The following is an 18,333-nucleotide window of genomic DNA, read 5'->3' as shown; positions in this document are numbered from 1 at the left end:
GATATACATGTCAGTGCTTTTAGCAGGGGAATGTCCAGAGTGGGCGCATGGGGTGCCTTGACCCCAAATCCAAAATATAGGATGTCTGAGCAAAATCCATGTTCAGCCGTCTTAATTAATTATTGGCAACACAAATTTAATTGTTTTGAATTCCTTCTACAGTGGCTCTGAGAGTTCAAACGCACTGCAACTTTAGAAAATTTCTGGAAAGCACAAAAAACACAGTGGATGTTAAATAAACACAACAAAAGCAGAAAAAGTGAAACAATGGAAGTAGAAAAAATGCTAGTGTTTGGGGGGGGAAGATAAAGATGTGATGGAACAGCTGCAGACACGACAGAAATCCAAATATGCGAAGGATTTTACTTAAACATGCTTAAAAGAAGGGGAGGATTCACTGGTGATGTGAGGGAGAAAAGATGCTAGGCAATGTGTCTTTTAATCACATTATTCATAAAATACTGTTTATGTTTGCTATTTACTGTTTAGCCTGTCATCATGAATTACTACCCCCCAATAACAAATTCTGTGTTTTGTGAGGGGTTTTTGTGTGGGGGCTCTTGCTATTTTTTTTTCCTCTTTTATTCAACTTTGATCGTCTTTGTGTACTTTTCCAGTGCTGGTGTTTTCTTACATTGCAGTGCATTTTTCCTCACAGGGGCACTGTATATTTTTGAAATATACAAAATATACTGCAAATTCCCTGTGAGAAAACCCATTTAGTCAGTTGGAACACCCCATTAAAAAGCAAACAAACAAAAATGGAAAACCTGTTTTCTTCAGAGCAAAACAAATACTAAATGATGAGGTTTGTAGTGTCTGAGTTTTACATGTAAAACCACCATCATCATCTAGATTGCTTTATGTCTTTACAGTATATATTTATGTCAACAATGTATTTTATTCACAATTAATGGTTCTAGTCCAAACTATAAAAATCACACGTTTAATGATATGAAGTATGCAAGAATGATGTGTACTCTATGTGAGACATTTTGGCAAACAGAGATGATCGAGTTTATTCTGTTGAAGCCAAAGCTTAAAAGTCATGGTACTGTCTGATGACGAGAAAATCCTTTGAATCATTTGGAAACTAAGAGCTGACATTCATTTTAGCGATTTGAAACTCAGGACTACAGTTGACTCACACGCCACCATGTATTCAAAAGTCATAACTTGTAACAAACATACATACATACATATACATTCAGTTTGCAGTTGCTAATTAAATCCACCACATATACAACATAAGCACATAACACTGTAACATTCAGAGCTCACACCTTGACCGAGACACAGTTTTGATTAATTTAGACTTCAAATTCAACATTTTTCATCCAGTATTAGTGGACAACTTGCACAAAAGGCTACATGTAGCACTCCAGTGTGAACCAATCTGGGGGGGGGAAAGAAAAATAAAAGAATAAACTTTCTTTCTTGTGTCCTTAAAGAATTATTCTTCACGCAGAAGTAATCTTGCTGGTTGAGTTTAATGTGAGCAGATTGAATCAAGAAACTCAGAAGACTTTGCATTACTGCGATGGAGCACATATGGATATGTCCACGGGTACATGGTAATTTTTTTAAAACAGCGTTTTTCTGCTTTTTTGTTGTTAAAAAAAATTGTATTAAAAAAAAAAATCACAGTGTCACACTCATTTACCTTAATTATGAGTGGACAAAAGGCCAAATGCAGAGAAAGAAGCTATGTTTACCAAAATGCCCGCGTACATGTGAGCAAGTCTGGGATACAATTCACTTCATGTAGCTAGGAGTGGTTTATCTGTCAAGACACATGCTAAAATTCAATTCATATGCTGTAGTATTAAACCTTAAATAAGTGCCAATGATGTGTATAGACCATTCTTTACTGACAGAACTGTATCAGTACATTTATTCTAGCTAGTTTAAAAAACCTAACTAGGCTACAATAACAGCTACAGTTTCACCTTAGCTAGTCTTGTGAATGCCTGCGCTAATACCTGACATCGGAAGGCAAGCCAATTCACTTATTTGTTTTATACCTGACATTCTAGCCAACATTTGCCAACATAGTTTACATATTGAATTAAACATCAGCAGCAGTCAGATATAAATGTGAATAGAGTGTTTAACTGGCTTACTTTGCTTCTTATCCTGTTGTTCAACATGGACAATTAAAATGATTCAATTACAATTTAAACCTATTATTTAGTTTGTTGCATTCAACTTCAAATACCTTTCACTTGATATTTTCACTGACCTTCAGGGCAAAATCTGTGGTTTGTTAGCTGTGCTTACAGTGGTTTAATACCATGCTATTATTAAAACAGCAGCAGCAGCAAAAAAAAAAAAAAGTTACGAGAACTGAAACTCCAGTTTGTGGCAAGATGAGTGACACATCAGTGGGGAAGTCAGCCATTTGTTAGAAAAATGCATATATGCGTTCGGCTTGTGTGCTTACGCAAATATTTCCAGTCAGAGTTGCTAAGCATGAATATTTATGTTACAATGTTGCACCAAGCTTTTAACTGCAGCAAACTAAAATACACGTAATGGAGGTTAAAAAAGAGATGATCCAAGAATTATGGAAAGAAAAGAAAAAGATGCTTAGGTAACATGAAAGATGACTAATGAGCTCCCTGGTTGCCACAAGCAGCCAAATATGGCTGCTTTCTGTGAATCATCAGTCTGTGGTGTTTGACCGGTCAATGCTTGGATGAAGCTACAAGTTGCATAACAGATTATTATCCAGCATTGTTAGACACCTTCTGGGAACTGATTCTGACAATTTGCACAATGTCTGTAATGTTAACAGTTGTAAACACAAATGGGGATCTGTATAAGACAGCAGAGCAGTAGAGAGACCTTACGGAGCAGGGCCAAAGCCAACAGGTGATCGGTTGACAGCGGAATCTGTATATGAGGAAAGAGACTCACACTGTAAACACAGATCTGCAGGGCAATCATTCTGTTTCAGCTTTGGCATATATTAATTATCTTGCTAATTAATAGCACAATTGGTGTTTACTATTCTGTAAGGATGGGATGACTTTTCATCCATGGAAGAACATTTTCAGACATGAATTACAAAGACAGAGGAGGTGAAACACTGGTTACATTTCCTGGTAATGCCTCTTTCTCAACCCCAAACTGGTTTAATAGCAGTGTGGCAGACACAGTAAGCAGTGGTTATAATACACCACCAGTAATATGCTTTAACAATAAAATGCACAGAAGTCATGCATCAGTAGTATGCAGGCTGAATGCTAAGCTGTTCTGTGATGTGAAATGGTATCACTGCAAGCATGATTTTTATATATGAAAGCTTAATGGCATTCGTCTTGATGATGACACAGCATTCCTGTTGTTGCTTTGGAAATCCTAGTGTGCATTTTTTCCTCCTCCCACACCTTCTGTTGGTCTTTAAACAAAGTTCAGTTTCTTAAAGTTGCTTCCTCACATGAATCCTCACGTCCTCCGTGGCCCCTGATATTGAGCAGTTCCTTATTTTACCCTCAGTGAGCGGAACCATAACAGGAAGCAACTTTCTGCACTGGTGAAATCCTTTTTTTAAACTCGAAAATGTTCCCTGTAATAGTAATGTTCACATGTGATCCCATGGAGACCATCCTGCCCTGCTGCTCAGACAAACTCATGACAGGAAATCAAACACAGTCATTTCCTTTGCTTGTTTTTCCAGCCCTCCTTGCATTTATTGACTACATGGTCCTTCTTCAAGCAGAGGAGGCAGAGCAGTAAAAGTCTCACTGCTCCACCTGAAGGCTGTCAGTCTTGCTGCCAGATGCTTTGAAGCTGTTCACCTCTTCAAATACCAACTCTGTGGACGTAAATGAAGAAGAAGGGAGAAGAAACACTGTTAGGCGTGCTGCTCAATATTCGGACTGTAACAATAGAAACAATAAAAATTGTGACATTGCAAAAGCACCTTCTTGATGTTTCATGGCAACAACACAGGATAATATAATGTGCATACTTTAAAGTTTCTTCAGGTTGCTATATTAGTCCAATATAGCAACATATTACAGTCGATAAAACCCAAACATAAAGCATAAACTAAAGCTGGCTGCCCCTCCCTGGTTCTGCTGGAAGTTTCTTCCTGTTAAAAGGAAGTTTTTCCTTTCCACTTTTGCCAAGTGCTTGCCCTGAGGTCCTTGGATGGTCATCTCTGTGTTCAATATAAATTGCCTTCTTTAGGTTTTCAACAAACTTAAAGAAGTCCAGATGCTTTTCTTTCCTCGCTCCTTAGACTACGATGGCCTGGATGACTGAGAACCTTCACAGACATACCACCCACCATAACATTGGTACAGATGGTGTTTTAAGATCAAGACCGTGTGGGGCTATAGACATGACAGTGCTGCCCCCCCTGCAGAATAATCCATCTCATTACACCCCCTAAAACTGCTAGAGAATGATTTGGCAACGATGAAAAAAGAGCCCAAGGCACAGACCCAGGCTCAAAACTCTCCAAACTGCCTCTATTGGTTTTGCCAAAACAAACTCCATCCACAGAGGCCCCGTCCTGCCACCCACAGGACCCCATGAATTAGCTGCCAGTGTGCTCTTGCCAGACACCACAAGGTTTTCCCAGATGTCACGTGTCTATGCCCTGGCTGGTCAGAGTTGTTTTGGCAGCACAGTATGAGGCAGGTGGTGTTGTGGTGAATACTAGTCTCCAATATTGCACCATATTGCTTAGATGGTGCATTTCTGCAACACCCATGCAATATGAAATGTGAAAATCAGTGCAGCTTGAATATATTGTCTTCTTGTTCCAACAGACTTTTATTTCAAATGGTACTTTTTTTATTTGCAGAAGAGGAAGTTGCTACTGGCACCACAAATCTAAAACCTCGACAAATGTCTTTCATAGTCATATTTTCTAGTTTGACAGCAGGAACTACAGCAGAATTCTGTGTTTCAGGTAAGACGTGAGTATGGTATCTTCTGTCAGCTGTTTTAAATCATAAAATCACCAAATTTTAAAAAGAGGCTTTACCTTTCCATTCTTCTAAAGTTCGGTCTTTGCTCTCCAGTGTTTGGTCATAGGGCTGGGCCTCTGGCTCGTCATCTGGATCATGGTACTGGGAGAAGTAGGGGTGGGAAAGAGCTTCGCTAGCTGAGATCCTCCCGTCACAGTCCAGAACCAGCATGCGCTTCAGCAGATCAACAGCTAAAAGAGAGACAAAAAACTAGACAAATAAAAGAAGGAAATAGCAGGAGGTCCAAAATTTAATTTAAGCCTATATGGTTAAAATGCATTTCAAATTTGCAGGCTGGAGAGAGTAACTTTTAGCAGAGTCTTAATGGTTTTCAATTGAATTTGAGAAGCTGATAATCCAATCTGCAGTCCATCACCCACCCAGTGGATTTGCCCCTCTGAAGATCTTTTCCAAGTCCTGTTGGGGCATGAAGGGCAGAGATTGGATGTACTTCTGTGCCTGCAAATACACACCAATGTTACACTCATGGCAAGTCACAATTTGGATAACATGTCCAACCACTGGTGATCAATTATGTCCAACACTCAGACATACTGACAGCCAGGTCAATGGAGTGACTAATCAATCAGAGCAGTTTGCTTTTGTCAGTAGAAACAGCTTTTGCGGAAAGCATTATTTTGACATTCCCAATCTCTTTGTAGAGTCCTCACATGTTCAGAGCAGATCTTCTTTAACAGCTCTGGTGTCGGAGTTCCCACCACCTCCATGATTCTCTTCAGCTGGTCGATATCTTAGCACAGGAGGAGTTAAGGGCCATCGAGATTTGCGGAAGTCATCAACTCGCAAGATTTGGCTCATTAGAGTATCTTTTCACATACCGAGGCAGATCGCTGCTTAAAAGACATCTCGAAGCCTGACAGCACAGAAAGATCAGTAAATCAAATTTGTTTTAGAGCCCCTCCGAGACACTGAATACAACAGCCTAGACAATTCAGTCTTTTGTGTTTGCTCCTATTCATTCCCCAGTTTCTCTCTGTTGAAGCAGCTCCCCCCATAGAAAGGCCTATGATTGTAATGCAAATCCACAAGAGGTCCGCATCCATGGGACGGTTTAAAGAGGCAATGGAAGGTTCCCACTAAGACAGAAGAAAAGCTGCAAATTGCGGTGGACTCACGCCACGATGATAAGGATACAGTCAGTGCCGGGAAAAAGGACTTTTCCCTTCAGTAGCTCTCCCATAATGCATCCCACTGACCAGATATCAACTGAAACAGAAACACTACAGGTTCAGCCATTCAGCATTTGCCCATTTTATTGCTGCCAAATGCAAAATACTTTGAAAACCTCATTTTCATTCGATGGCATCTTACCATTCTGATTGTAGTGCATCCAGTTGAGCATGATCTCTGGTGCTCGATACCAGCGAGTCGCCACATAACCTGTCATCTCATCATCTGTCTGCCTGGCTAAGCCAAAGTCAAGGATCTGTAGGACAGGTGAACATTTTATTTCCAGATTGATGGATTTCATTGGGTGTAATGTAGCATTTGTAGGGTTAAACTAAAGACCAGTCTTACCCTAAGCTCACAGTCTTCATTCACTGCCACATTGCTTGGCTTGAGGTCCTGAAGACGTTGGTTAAATAGATAGAGAAACATCACAAGAATTACAACATATCTGAAACTCAGCAGCATGAGCAAAATAACCATTATCCCATTTTCTGATCGACTTTTTTTTCAAAATGTGAAATGTACTCTCAGAATTTCACCCAATGAAACATGTGTTACACCCCGGCCTAGGCAACCGGGGTGCAACGCAGGAAAATAAAAATAAGGAAAATAAAACCACGAAGGCCCTCCACCAAAATCCCAAAACGAAGGAGTTTCAAACGAAAATATTAACAAACCCATTCACAACTATTTACAACAGACTATTTATTTACAACAAAAACACCAAACTATTTACAACACGGGGGAGATCGCGACCATGACATACTGAAACACAAGGCTTAAATACATAGAAGGAGCAATCAGGGAATGGACCACAGGAGGGAAACACAGCTGGGGCAAATTAGAACTGACGAGACAGGGAAAATGTAAACTGAACACACTAAGATAACACAGACTTTCAAAGTAAAGCAGGAAATACATAACAGTCACGCAAAAACAAAACACTGACACACCGAAACGTAACATTTCCCCCTACCCAAAAATCAAACATGTAACCCCAAGTGAAATGTTTGATCAAAACCGGATGAAGGCTGGTGGAGGCTGGAGCGGTCCCACGGACCCTCCAGCGAAGACGGATGAAGTCTGGAGCGGTCCCACGGACCCTCCAGCGAAGGCAGACGAAGGCTGGAGCGGTGCCTCGGACCCTCCAGCGAAGACAAACGAAGACTGAAGCGGTGCCTCGGACCCTCCAGCAAAGGCAGACGAAGGCCGGAGCGGTGCCTCGGACCCTCCAGCGAAGGCGGACGAAGGCTGAAGCGGTCCCTCCCACGGACCCTCCAGCGAAGACGGACGAAGGCTGATGAAGGCTGGAGCGGTCCCACTGACCCTCCAGCAGACGACGAAGGCTGGGGCGGTCCCACTGACCCTCCAGCAGACGAAGGCCGGAGCGGTCCCACTGACCCTCCAGCAGACGAAGGCCGGAGCGGTCCCTCGGACTCTCCAGCGAAGGCAGATGAAGGCTGGAGCGGTCCCACGGACCCTCCAGCGAAGGCGGATGAAGTGTGGAGCGGTCCCACGGACCCTCCAGCGAAGACAGACGGAGGCTGGAGCGGTCCCTCGGACCCTCCAGCGAAGGCGGACGAAGGCTGGAGCGGTCCCACGGACCCTCCAGCGAAGGCGGACGAAGGCTGGAGCGGTCCCTCGGACCCACCAGCGAAGACAGACGGCTGAAGCGGTCCCTCCCTCGGACCCTCCAGCGATCCCGGACGAGCCCCCATATGTTACACCCCGGCCTAGGCAACCGGGGTGCAACGTAGAAAAACAAAAATAAGGAAAATAAAACCACGAAGGCCCTCCACCAAAATCCCAAAACGAAGGAGTTTCAAACGAAAATATTAACAAACCCATTCACAACTATTTACAACAGACTATTTATTTACAACAAAAACACCAAACTATTTACAACACGGGGGAGATCGCGACCATGACATACTGAAACACAAGGCTTAAATACATAGAAGGAGCAATCAGGGAATGGACCACAGGAGGGAAACACAGCTGGGGCAAATTAGAACTGACGAGACAGGGAACATGTAAACTGAACACACTAAGATAACACAGACTTTCAAAGTAAAGCAGGAAATACATAACAGTCACGCAAAAACAAAACACTGACACACCGAAACGTAACACATGTTTATGTTATAATGCCGGACAGTCTGGAGGTGATTTTATCACCTTAAAACATTTTAAGAAATGAAATAGGAAAATGCTTAAGATGTTGTCGTTTCAACCACCAAAGTGCAGCAGTGGTCTCTTGACCAAGGCAAGAAGAAGGAACTCACTCTGTGGATCAATCCAGCTGAATGGATGTACTGTTCAACAGGTGGCGTGGCAGGGGTACAGGGGGAGGAGAGAGAGAGAAGATGGGGGTCAAAAGTGCAGCTCAGAATTTAACTTTCTGCCTCTTTTGTCTATCGGAGAGTGAAGAGCCAGCATCTACAGGCAGCTGGATGATTCAGTGTTAGATGGCAAATCTTGGAATTGTGGATTTCAAAGTCTGTGTGCACTTCAGTGTAGTGATTTCAATGTTACATTGTATATAAATGATCAAAAGTTTCACAGTTTCACAGAACTGTTTTGAAGCCTCGCCATCCACCATCTTTTGTTTTTTGAAGTCACATGTCAGTGGTACACTATGGTAGCAGTGTGTCAATCACCCTAAAGCATATTGAACTTTTTTAAAAAACAAAAAACAAAACCAAACATAATGGGATGTATAGAACGAATGTCTTGTTATATAAAGTCACCAGAAAAATGTCAGAAATGATGTGTTTTTTTCAGCCAGTCTTCAGCACGTTTTAGGCATCAACAGATTAAAGGTGGACCTAGTGTTTGCCCCCTTCCTGATTTCCTAGTGTGTTGCATATTTGTCACACTTAAATGTTTCAGATTGTCAAACAAATTTTAATATTAGACAAAGATAACCTGAGTATATAGAAAATGAACTTGATAAAGTGAAAAAAGTTACCTAAACCTACCTGGTCGTGTGTGAAAAAGTAATTTCCCTTCTTGTTAAATGATTGATTAACTGTAATTAATCGCCATGTTTTGAAAATTTGAGTTCAGTTTGGCTAAACACACTCAGGCCTGATTACTGGCAGGACTGTTGAATCAAGAAATCACTTAAATAGAAGCTGTCTGACGAAGTAAAGCAGGTAAAAAGAGCTCAAAAAGCAACACATCACGCCACAATCTAAAGGAACTACTGAGAAACAAAGTTACTGACATCTATCTGTCTGGAAAGGGTTAAAAAGCCATTTCTAAGGCTTTAGGACTCCATTGAACCACAGTTTGAGCCATTATCCACAAATCGAGAAAATTTGGAACAGTGGTGATGATTCCCAGGAGTGACCAACCGACCAAATTTACTCCAAAAGCATATCAACAACTCATCCAGGAGGTCACAAAAGAACCCAGAACAACATTAAGGAACGACGGGCTTCACATTTCTCAGTTAAGGTCAGAGTTCATGGTTCAACAATAATAAAGAGACTGGGCAAAAATGGCATCCATGGGAGAGTTCAAGGAGAAAACCACTGCTGACCAAAAAGAACAGAAAGACTCGTCTCGCATTTGCCAAAAAGACTTTTGTGAACTGACAAGACAAAAGCTGAACTTTCTGAAATGTTTTAGTCCCGGTGGTAGTGTGATGGTCTGGGGCTTTCTGTCAAAACATCCTGAAGGAGAATGTCCGGCCATCCGTTTGTGACCTAGATACGGCAATTTGTGCTTACTTGTGTTACCTTTCTCTAAATATTTAAATTTGTTTGATGACCTGAAGCATTTAAGTGTGACAAACATGCAAAAAAGTGATCTCCAGTTAAAAAAACAAACAAACAAACAAACAAGAAAGAAAGAAAAAAACAAGATGGCGATGACCAAAATTCCAGGTTTGTGTATTCAAATCAGAGTCTGTCTGTCTTTTGTATACAGTCTATGATTCGCTGCTGTTACATGTGTCTGCTGGCATTAAAACAGACACAGCTGATTATTCATGTTGCAGTGTGGCATGCAGGAGATACTCGTGATGCAGTAAATTACCTTGAGGCCACGGAGGAGCTGGTAAATTAAGAACTGCACATGCTCATCTGACAACCTCTGAAATTTGACTATATTATTGAGGTCTGCGCCCATCAGGTTAGTCACCAGGTAGCTGGAAAAGAGGAGAGAGTCTACATGAGTGAATGGGGGAGGGCATTTCAGTTCAGAGGAGAACATGGAGGTGCTGCCATAGCAACCATCTGACATCTCTACAAGCCTATAATCCCCCTAGGATTGCCTGTATATATGCATCAGTATGCCCTCTAATAAGAGAAATATCTAAAAAGGTGGACAGCTGTACAGCTTGTAGAAAACACCGAGGGAAAAACAAAGATTTACAGCTCATTGAAGTCTTCTAATGTGGCAGCAGGTGTGAAGACGTCGAGCAGCCCTATTACCTGCAGAGACAGAAACAGAAGCAGAGCGGATCAATAACGGAGCGAAAAACATTCAGAGAGCCACGTCTGTCTGTCTCTGGGTATTTTTATAAGGAGCACTAACATTCTCGTGTTTCATGTGCTTGAGAAGCCTGAGTTCCCGGTACGAGCGGCGACTGTGTATGAGAGACTGGAAAGGCCTGGATAGCTTCTTCACCGCAACCTTTTGCCTTAAGACCACATCGTACGCCGAACTGCAAAGAGCAAACAGATAAAGCATTTAACACGTGTGTGGATATACTTAAATGCAGTGCCATTAACACACGAGCTAGGCTAAGCTACTACTTCACGCTGTGATGAATGCCTGAAAGTTGAAAATAAAAAGAGAAACGGGCTGGAAGAGTTTGAAACGCAAGCAGACGGGAGAAGTGAGTGAAAGAGGATGTGGTGGAACAAGGGAAGCGAGGATGTCAGATATTGTAAAAGTGCTGCTGGGTTTTTTTTCATCTCATCTCTTTTGAAATGTAGATGTCACTCCACATATTGAACACTGAGCCCTGCTGCGGCTCATGCTGAATGCCTTTGTGGTGCCAGTGTCTTTTCAGGCCTGCCAGCTTTGCAACCGCTCTTAGAAAGAATAATAATACAACCATCAGAGGGTGGAACAGACCAACAGGAAGAGCGGGTGGGAATTGAGTAACAATGCATAACATTGCAAAAATAGACCAAGAAGTAAGAAAAGGAACTATGACCTGAAAATTTGTGTGATGAACAACACTTGCAAAACAACTGATGCAATAAAACGACTGTAAACATTTGACATTTTAAAACAAATATCATTTACATCTGGCAGCATGGATGAAATGTTTTACTCCGGTTTATGATAACATACTGTACATAAAGGATGGACAAAGCTTCCTGTTCTGATAAGTAAAGCCAGAGCTAAGTGCTTTAAAACCTGCATTATGTCTACTAGCCAGCGGGGGGGGGGGGGGGGTTACTCCTTTGGGCGCAGTGCCGCATTCCAGATTAAGTCTGAATTTCTTTATCTGGAACACCCTTTCAAGTCACATTTCATACTTAGAAAGTAAGAGCAGCCCCGCCAACCCTGAGCTAACAATCCAAAGTTGCATAAGTGAGCATAAACAGCAGTAAAACTTTAAAACTAATCTGTGCTGCCACTGTTGGCTAGCACTGACTCGACTCTATCCACGAATGTGCTCCAGTAGTGGTTTTAAGCTAAAAGCAAAGAAGTAGTATGCTCTATTACTCGTGATACTTGAAAAACTCTACCTTGCTAAGAACTAAGCAAGTTTTTTCTCGCTTTTCTAGCTTTACTACTGGAATTCACTAACTTCAGAGAGATTTCACTCCCAAGTTTCGACATCTGACTTCTGAGGTAACCGGAAAGTGACATAAAAGGAGGTTAGATTGCACAGACGTCATTGGGAAAATTATCCTAAAGCTCAGTTGATTCATGACCTCAGTTTCAATACTTGAAATGTGCAATTCACTTGTATTTTTATTTTTTATTCCTATTTATTCTATTTATCCCCTTCGTATATTTTATTTATATTGTCTCTGTATTTATATATATATATGTGTGTGTGTGTGTGTGTGTGTGTGTATATATATATATATATAATATTCTGTAACTCTGTAACTCTGTAACTTCTGTCGGTGCTGTGCTTTTTTGGAAATCGAATTTCCCAGAGGAACCCACCCGAGGGATTAATAAAGTTCTATCTTATCTTATCTTATCTCTTATCTTATCTTAGTTATCATTTTCCTGGTGAGCTTATGGTCTCAATTGCTAGTCTCAAGTCTTATTTTATTTAATATATTATTATTACATTGTTATAGTACATTTATTCAGAATTTTTCCATTTTGTAATTGGGAAGTTGTTACCATATGACTGTGTAGCGTCCTTGATTTCCAGAAACACAACAAGATCAAGTCACAAATGCATAAATCAAGGCTTCAGAGTGGGACTGTGTAAAGTGATTGGTGACATGATGGTGCCTACATGTTAAGCTTTAGAAATCCTGTGTACGTTAGTGATTAGTATATATACATAGTGGCCTCATCTTCTCACCTAAGATGCCAAGGGAATGAAAACGCTTTTAACCAGAAAGCATCAAATTATTCTTCTAATTCATAACATCTTTGTTTAATTGAGTGTCCTCCTGTGCAGGTAAAAAGTACTGTTCCCTACAGAGATTGTGAATGATGTTCTTAGGCCATTTAGCAGCTTAATACATTTTTTCTTTTACCCTTAAGACCTGCAAAGATTCAGCTAACAGCAGGTATAACGTCTGTTTACTTTCAGACAGTTACAGTAGAGGTGTCCATGAAATGATGCATGTGTCCTGTTTTTTTTTCCTATACATACTATAAATATTGCTGTATCTTTTCCTGCTGATATATAATGCTTACGTGCTTTAGTTTGCTGCACTTTTGCACACTTCAGTGCATCCATGCGGCTCTCCGTCTCCAAATCACCTGCTGACAGCCCGGATGTCCCAGCTGGGCTACGTCCAGGTCAGCAGCCAGCCTCCTCCGTCTGACATAAAGCAGGCCTCACCGCCTTGAGCATATCTTCCCCCCTGCCATCTTCCATACATGGGTATGATGCACCATTCTCAACACAAACAAGCTAGCAAAGGCATCGATTTCTCCACTGTCCTTTTGTCTCAGTATGCCTTTAATATCCCAGCTCTTAATGCACATTGGGTTTCTCAGACGGAGACGGTGGAAGTAAACTGTTTTTGCAATGAGGAGAAATGTTTCATATAGATAAGATAGCTAGCAGTCTAAACAGTGATATATTCAGATTAAATTTAAGAGAAAGCCAAAAATGATTTGAGGGAGGCTGCTATATGGTGCTAAATCAAGTTGTCTGCATTAAGAGAATTTTATGTTATTTACATTTTTTTATAGGAATTATGCAAAGCTACGCAAACAGCTGCTACATTTAAATTTGTCTTCCAATAAGCTTATTTCACAGCTTTTACCCTGTGATCATTCACATGCTATTTATTCATAAGATCCACAACAACTCAGAATCCCAGTGTGCTTTTTCCTCCCTAATTTATCAAATTTCCAATCAACAATCTGACAAGCAGAGATATAACAATCTCGACAGGAGAAAATGAAGCAGTCATGTTTTATTCATAGTAATCCAAATGCAAGGCTTCATGCCCAAAGTCTAGTGAACAGATGTTACATATGCTCACATGAGATGAAAGCAGCCTTGATCAGCTCAACATATATTCTGTCTTGATGTTCAATCTCGAGCAAACGGTCCAAAATTGTCCCATTTTTTTGGTTGCGAGAAACCGAAGCAGAAAAGGAATATTAATTGGGATTATGGCTCAAGGCAGGAAGCTGAGAAGACAGTGAGGCTATATTAGACATAGAGTATGACAGCAAAATTCAAGAAGCAGTGAATGGTAAATTATTAAAACAGCTTTGTATTCTTGGTGCTACTTGCTCTAGTGTCTGTACTCCAAAGTTATTCCTTATGTATTTCCATGCAACTATTCCATTTTTCTCTCTTAAATCTGCCTTTTGATTCCCCTACTCCCAGTAAGGATGGGGGATAGATGTTCTTCAGCTCCAGCTATAATGGATTATATGAGCTTGTCGGGTCCTTGACCTAAGGCCTATTTTCTCGAGAGATTGCACTGAGAACATGGATCATTTGTGCACATTTCAAGACCTGGACTGCTTGAGTATCGACCCCCCTCTCCATCACGACACGACAGATACAGATGCCATACCCTTAACCCCATCCCCCTACTGTTTGCTAATCAAGTCTTGCCATGAGAAAGTCAGTGACAATAGCTCAAGATCAACATTAACAATGCAGGGAAGCACTCGGTGTCAGCATGTGTGTGGAGGAATGCCCTTTGTGTATTTGTATAATTGTATAATAATCTAAAGCTCAACCATTCGCACTTGGCCTGTCTAGAAATTATGCTTTGAGAAGCAGGTGAGTAAGATAAAAGGATTAAGAGACCTGCTATGGAAGAAAGGTTTGATAGCTAAAAACAGTGGATAAATGGTTAAATTAATTAGCTAAAACAACTAGAACGAAGCTGATTAACCCTTTAAAACCTGAACCATGAAATAACTGCCAGGAAGTGTTTGTTGAACCTTTAGACAAAATATATATAAAAATACATCAAATGTTAATCTGCATATGAGTTTTCATTTGTATCGCATTTGCTACATTAGCCATATTTTTGCAATTTAGTCATTACAAATGTGTCATGCAATTTATATCATTTTCGGGGGTAAAAAAAAGTCCCGCTGATGATGCACAAGTCTCAAAAACTCCCCAAAACACGTGTATCAAATACGATACACTTGGCTTTAAAGGGTTAAAACAGTTGACTGATAAGTGTTGGAAGCATTTAGCTTTAAAAAATGGATCGTTGGATAATGGATAAGTAATTAATAAGTGGTTATTACTTCTTTTTTTTTTTTAAAGAATGTAAGTAAGCTAAATAATGGATGAACTGGGCTAACTTAAAATAGGTGTTAAATGGATTAAATAGTTAGCTAAAATTATAAATAAATAAATAAATATTTTTAAATGACATACTAAGGAGGAGTAATGCTATATAAAGGATGAATTAAACACTTGCTAATACCTTAATAATGCTTAGTAATGTGACATTATTCTAAAGTGCTACCACTAAACCTCAGATAAACGGATTCATTTGGCTATAAACTGTTACATGCAAACTCTAAGAGGGCGTCATTGTCCACTTTTATATATAAACAAGGGAAAAAATTCATTTAAATCAATATAGTTTGATGATCCAGAGTAATATGAGTGAACAGGTTCTGTGAGTTCACCTGTCAGGGCTGTGGTGATGTGTGTTAGCCAGGAAGGGTTTGAATAGCTCATATCTATAGCCTACTGGCAACAGTTATGCATCATTTTCAGCATGAATCTGTCCTCAAAGGGGGGATTATGAGAGTCACTCACAATGCTAATGTTTACTTCAGTAATTAAGACTCAAGAAAACAGTCTATCAAATCATAATCATCCTTTTATGTAACCAGAGAAGAAGTCTAGAAAGTGCGTCTTGTGGCAGTAGCTAGCTATAAATAATAACTCTGCTTCTGGCATTGACTTTTCTGTCTATACACAAGCTCACTGCACCTTTAGAGAATATGAGTTACAAGCGTGAATTGCTTAGGGCATTTTTTTTTTCTCAAGAAGGACAAGATACGTGTTGAATGGACTTTTTTTCATAATGCGTCCTTTGTACCATGAGTATCCAAAATGGGAATCAGACCTTAAACTTACTTTAAAAAATGTCCATGTGAGTATTACCTCGAGGCTGAAAGGCAAAGTCATGATCCACCCCTGTGCATTTTTAGTCTGCTGCTATTCTGAGCAGAACTCTAAAGCTGCAAATAGGCAAGATGCTAACGCTCAGTACTCCTGTGAAAGCTTCTATCACGACGTGAGGTAAGTGAGGGAGACACACATCCCATCATCCCATCCCAGTTCAAATGTTGCCTTAATTCAAATCTGACAGAAGAGGATGTTAGCCATCAAGACATAAACTGCTTTTGTGAGGACACAGGCAGTGACATCTTGGGTGTGGTTTAACGGGCTGAGATATGAGCTCTGTATATGTGTGTGACTGGACACAAGCTCCCACTACTACTGTGTAAGAAGGAGGTAATAAAGTGAGACTAAGATGCAGGAAATTCAGCCTGGTTTTGGGTTCGGTTATTGGCACATTTTTTTGCCTGTGCAGAGAAAGCTCAAACAGAAAATGACACATCAAAACTTGACAGGCGATTCCAAACTGGCTGCACAGAGTGAGTGCTCCATCTGTAGAAACTTGGACTCCCTGCTATTATATCCTCTGCCTCTTTTATTTCCTTGCTACAAAGCATCACAGGATTTGGGTTTAGACTTACAGGATTTGGGAACTTAGCAACGCTGACCTAAAATTTTAGAGTTTCTCATTTTAGCCTGAAAAGGCTGAGTGGGCTTGTGTCATGTGATGTCGTCACTTGGTGTCTACCCGGTTTACTGTGGAGGTGATGGCATAGCTTTTAACTACCTCTCATAAGGCTTTTAGAGTCATTGGAGGAAGGTCCGTTATATTATATCTGTAAACTTCTCTACAGTGTTTGGGCGTTTCGGCTCATAGATAAGTGTTTTGCTCAGCTGCCAGGATCAATCAGTTTGTAGTGGAAGGTTTTTCAGACTACTCACAGCTTTAATAGTCATTTCTCACTGATACCACTGAAGCTGGCAACATGCAAATCCGCTTAAATACGTGGCACAATGTGATTATTCCTCAGGGATCTGTCACACAAACACAATAACAATTTTGTCTGCGTTTTCATAGCCTCCTGGTAACAGCTTAATTAATATTAACTGTCATAGGAGGTTATGCCATGACATATCGCCATGGCAACGGCATCCCACCGGCTGAGGCAGATTTATCCAAATCTAAGGCAGTTACATTTTGCAAAATTGATAGTGAATCCACACATAGTGTGGGGGTTATAAACAAAGGAGAGTGAGTGTGCAGGTGCAAGGAATACAGCATCAAACTTGCAGCTGTGTTCCCATTCCAGATGTGCTACACACACACACACACACACACACACACACAAACACACATATATATATGAATATCTGCTGAGGTGCTACTCAAATTAAATCTTAAGATTCGAGACTTTTTTCCAAGACTATTTCTGTGTGTGTAGAAGCTGGGTGGGGGTGAGGAGAGGGTTATTGGGGAAATTCCTGTACTGTCTCATTCTGTCTTTCCCTCCCACACACAGGCTGTAAGACCCACAGACAGTGAGCGGTGGGACAAAAACAAGCCCTGCAGACCTGCCTGTCTTTCTATAAGGCTGACATCAGTGCAAGCAGTGAAATCTTATTCATGCACATAAAAACAGGGGCGGAAATGGAATTTGAAGGTGTTTTGCTGAATATTGGGAGCATGATAATTAAAAAAAAACGCCAGTAATAACAGCAGTGAAGACAATAAAACCTCCCAAACAATCAGTTAACAAAGCAGCTCGGTCCTGAGAGACACACACACATAAAGCGCTGTAGTCTACTGATGCATCATGAACAGAAATACCGTAAATGTTGTGACTGTTCAGCCTCGCCCCTCCACTCTCACAGCACACACACACATACATACACACACGCACACACTCACCACACCGAGCCGTAAGCTCCGGAGCCCACCGGCGTCAGGTTCTGATAGCGCTCTGGAACCTCCCACACAGTCTTGTTCAGCTCCTGCCGGTAAAATCCCGGTCTGGCGGACATTTCTGCGAGCCTGCTACAGAAAATAAAAGGTGTGCAATAAAGGGGAAGAGGGGGAGAATAGAAACGAGAGGAGGAAATCGGTAGATTGGCCGCCGTCTGCTGACTGAGCCAAGCTACTGCTGCAAGCACTGCACCGGCCAGTGACAGGCTCGCTCTCTCTCTCTCTCTCTCTCTCTCTCTCTCTCTCTCTCTCTCTCGCTCTCTCTCTGTCTCTCTCCCACTTCTACACACCCAAGAATTTGTAACACAAGATAATAGACCATCATTAACAAAAACAAAGATTTATATTATATTATATTATATTATATTATATTATATTATATTTTAGCTGAGTGTGCAGTTTCAATTTTTTATTTCATCGTCTCAAGGCTTTTTATATTGCAAAATAAAGAGTTTCCAGTTCCA

At 40.9% G+C, this 18,333-nt stretch overlaps 1 protein-coding gene across 2 annotated transcripts; it reads right to left on the bottom strand.

The window, feature by feature from the left end:
• Positions 1–721: 721 nt before the first annotated feature.
• On the bottom strand, positions 722–18,052 carry mapk11 (mitogen-activated protein kinase 11). 2 transcript variants are annotated; one of them, XM_086268873.1, is made up of 12 exons: positions 17,816–18,052; positions 10,722–10,851; positions 10,560–10,618; positions 10,221–10,332; positions 8,462–8,491; positions 6,525–6,572; positions 6,318–6,432; positions 6,141–6,212; positions 5,657–5,736; positions 5,366–5,444; positions 5,003–5,176; positions 723–3,820 (listed from the first exon to the last, which is right to left on the bottom strand). In XM_086268873.1, exons 1-12 carry the CDS (start codon positions 17,926–17,928, stop codon positions 3,747–3,749), a joined length of 1,086 nt encoding a protein of 361 aa, XP_086124999.1. In that variant the 5' UTR covers positions 17,929–18,052; the 3' UTR covers positions 723–3,746. The 2 variants fall into 2 exon arrangements, with proteins under 2 accessions (XP_086125000.1, XP_086124999.1); XM_086268874.1 differs by lacking the exon at positions 8,462–8,491 and having other exon boundaries at positions 722–3,820.
• Positions 18,053–18,333: the final 281 nt, after the last annotated feature.

This window comes from Aulonocara sp. 'chitande type north' Nkhata Bay, linkage group LG17, assembly GCF_057382095.1.
Source record: "Aulonocara sp. 'chitande type north' Nkhata Bay isolate Kocher_YH1m ecotype deep benthic linkage group LG17, A_spYH_male_GT1.1, whole genome shotgun sequence".
NCBI classification, from domain to species: Eukaryota; Metazoa; Chordata; class Actinopteri; order Cichliformes; family Cichlidae; genus Aulonocara; species Aulonocara sp. 'chitande type north' Nkhata Bay.
Note: the sequence above shows the minus strand (reverse complement) of the source record. Positions and strands in the feature narration are given on the sequence as shown.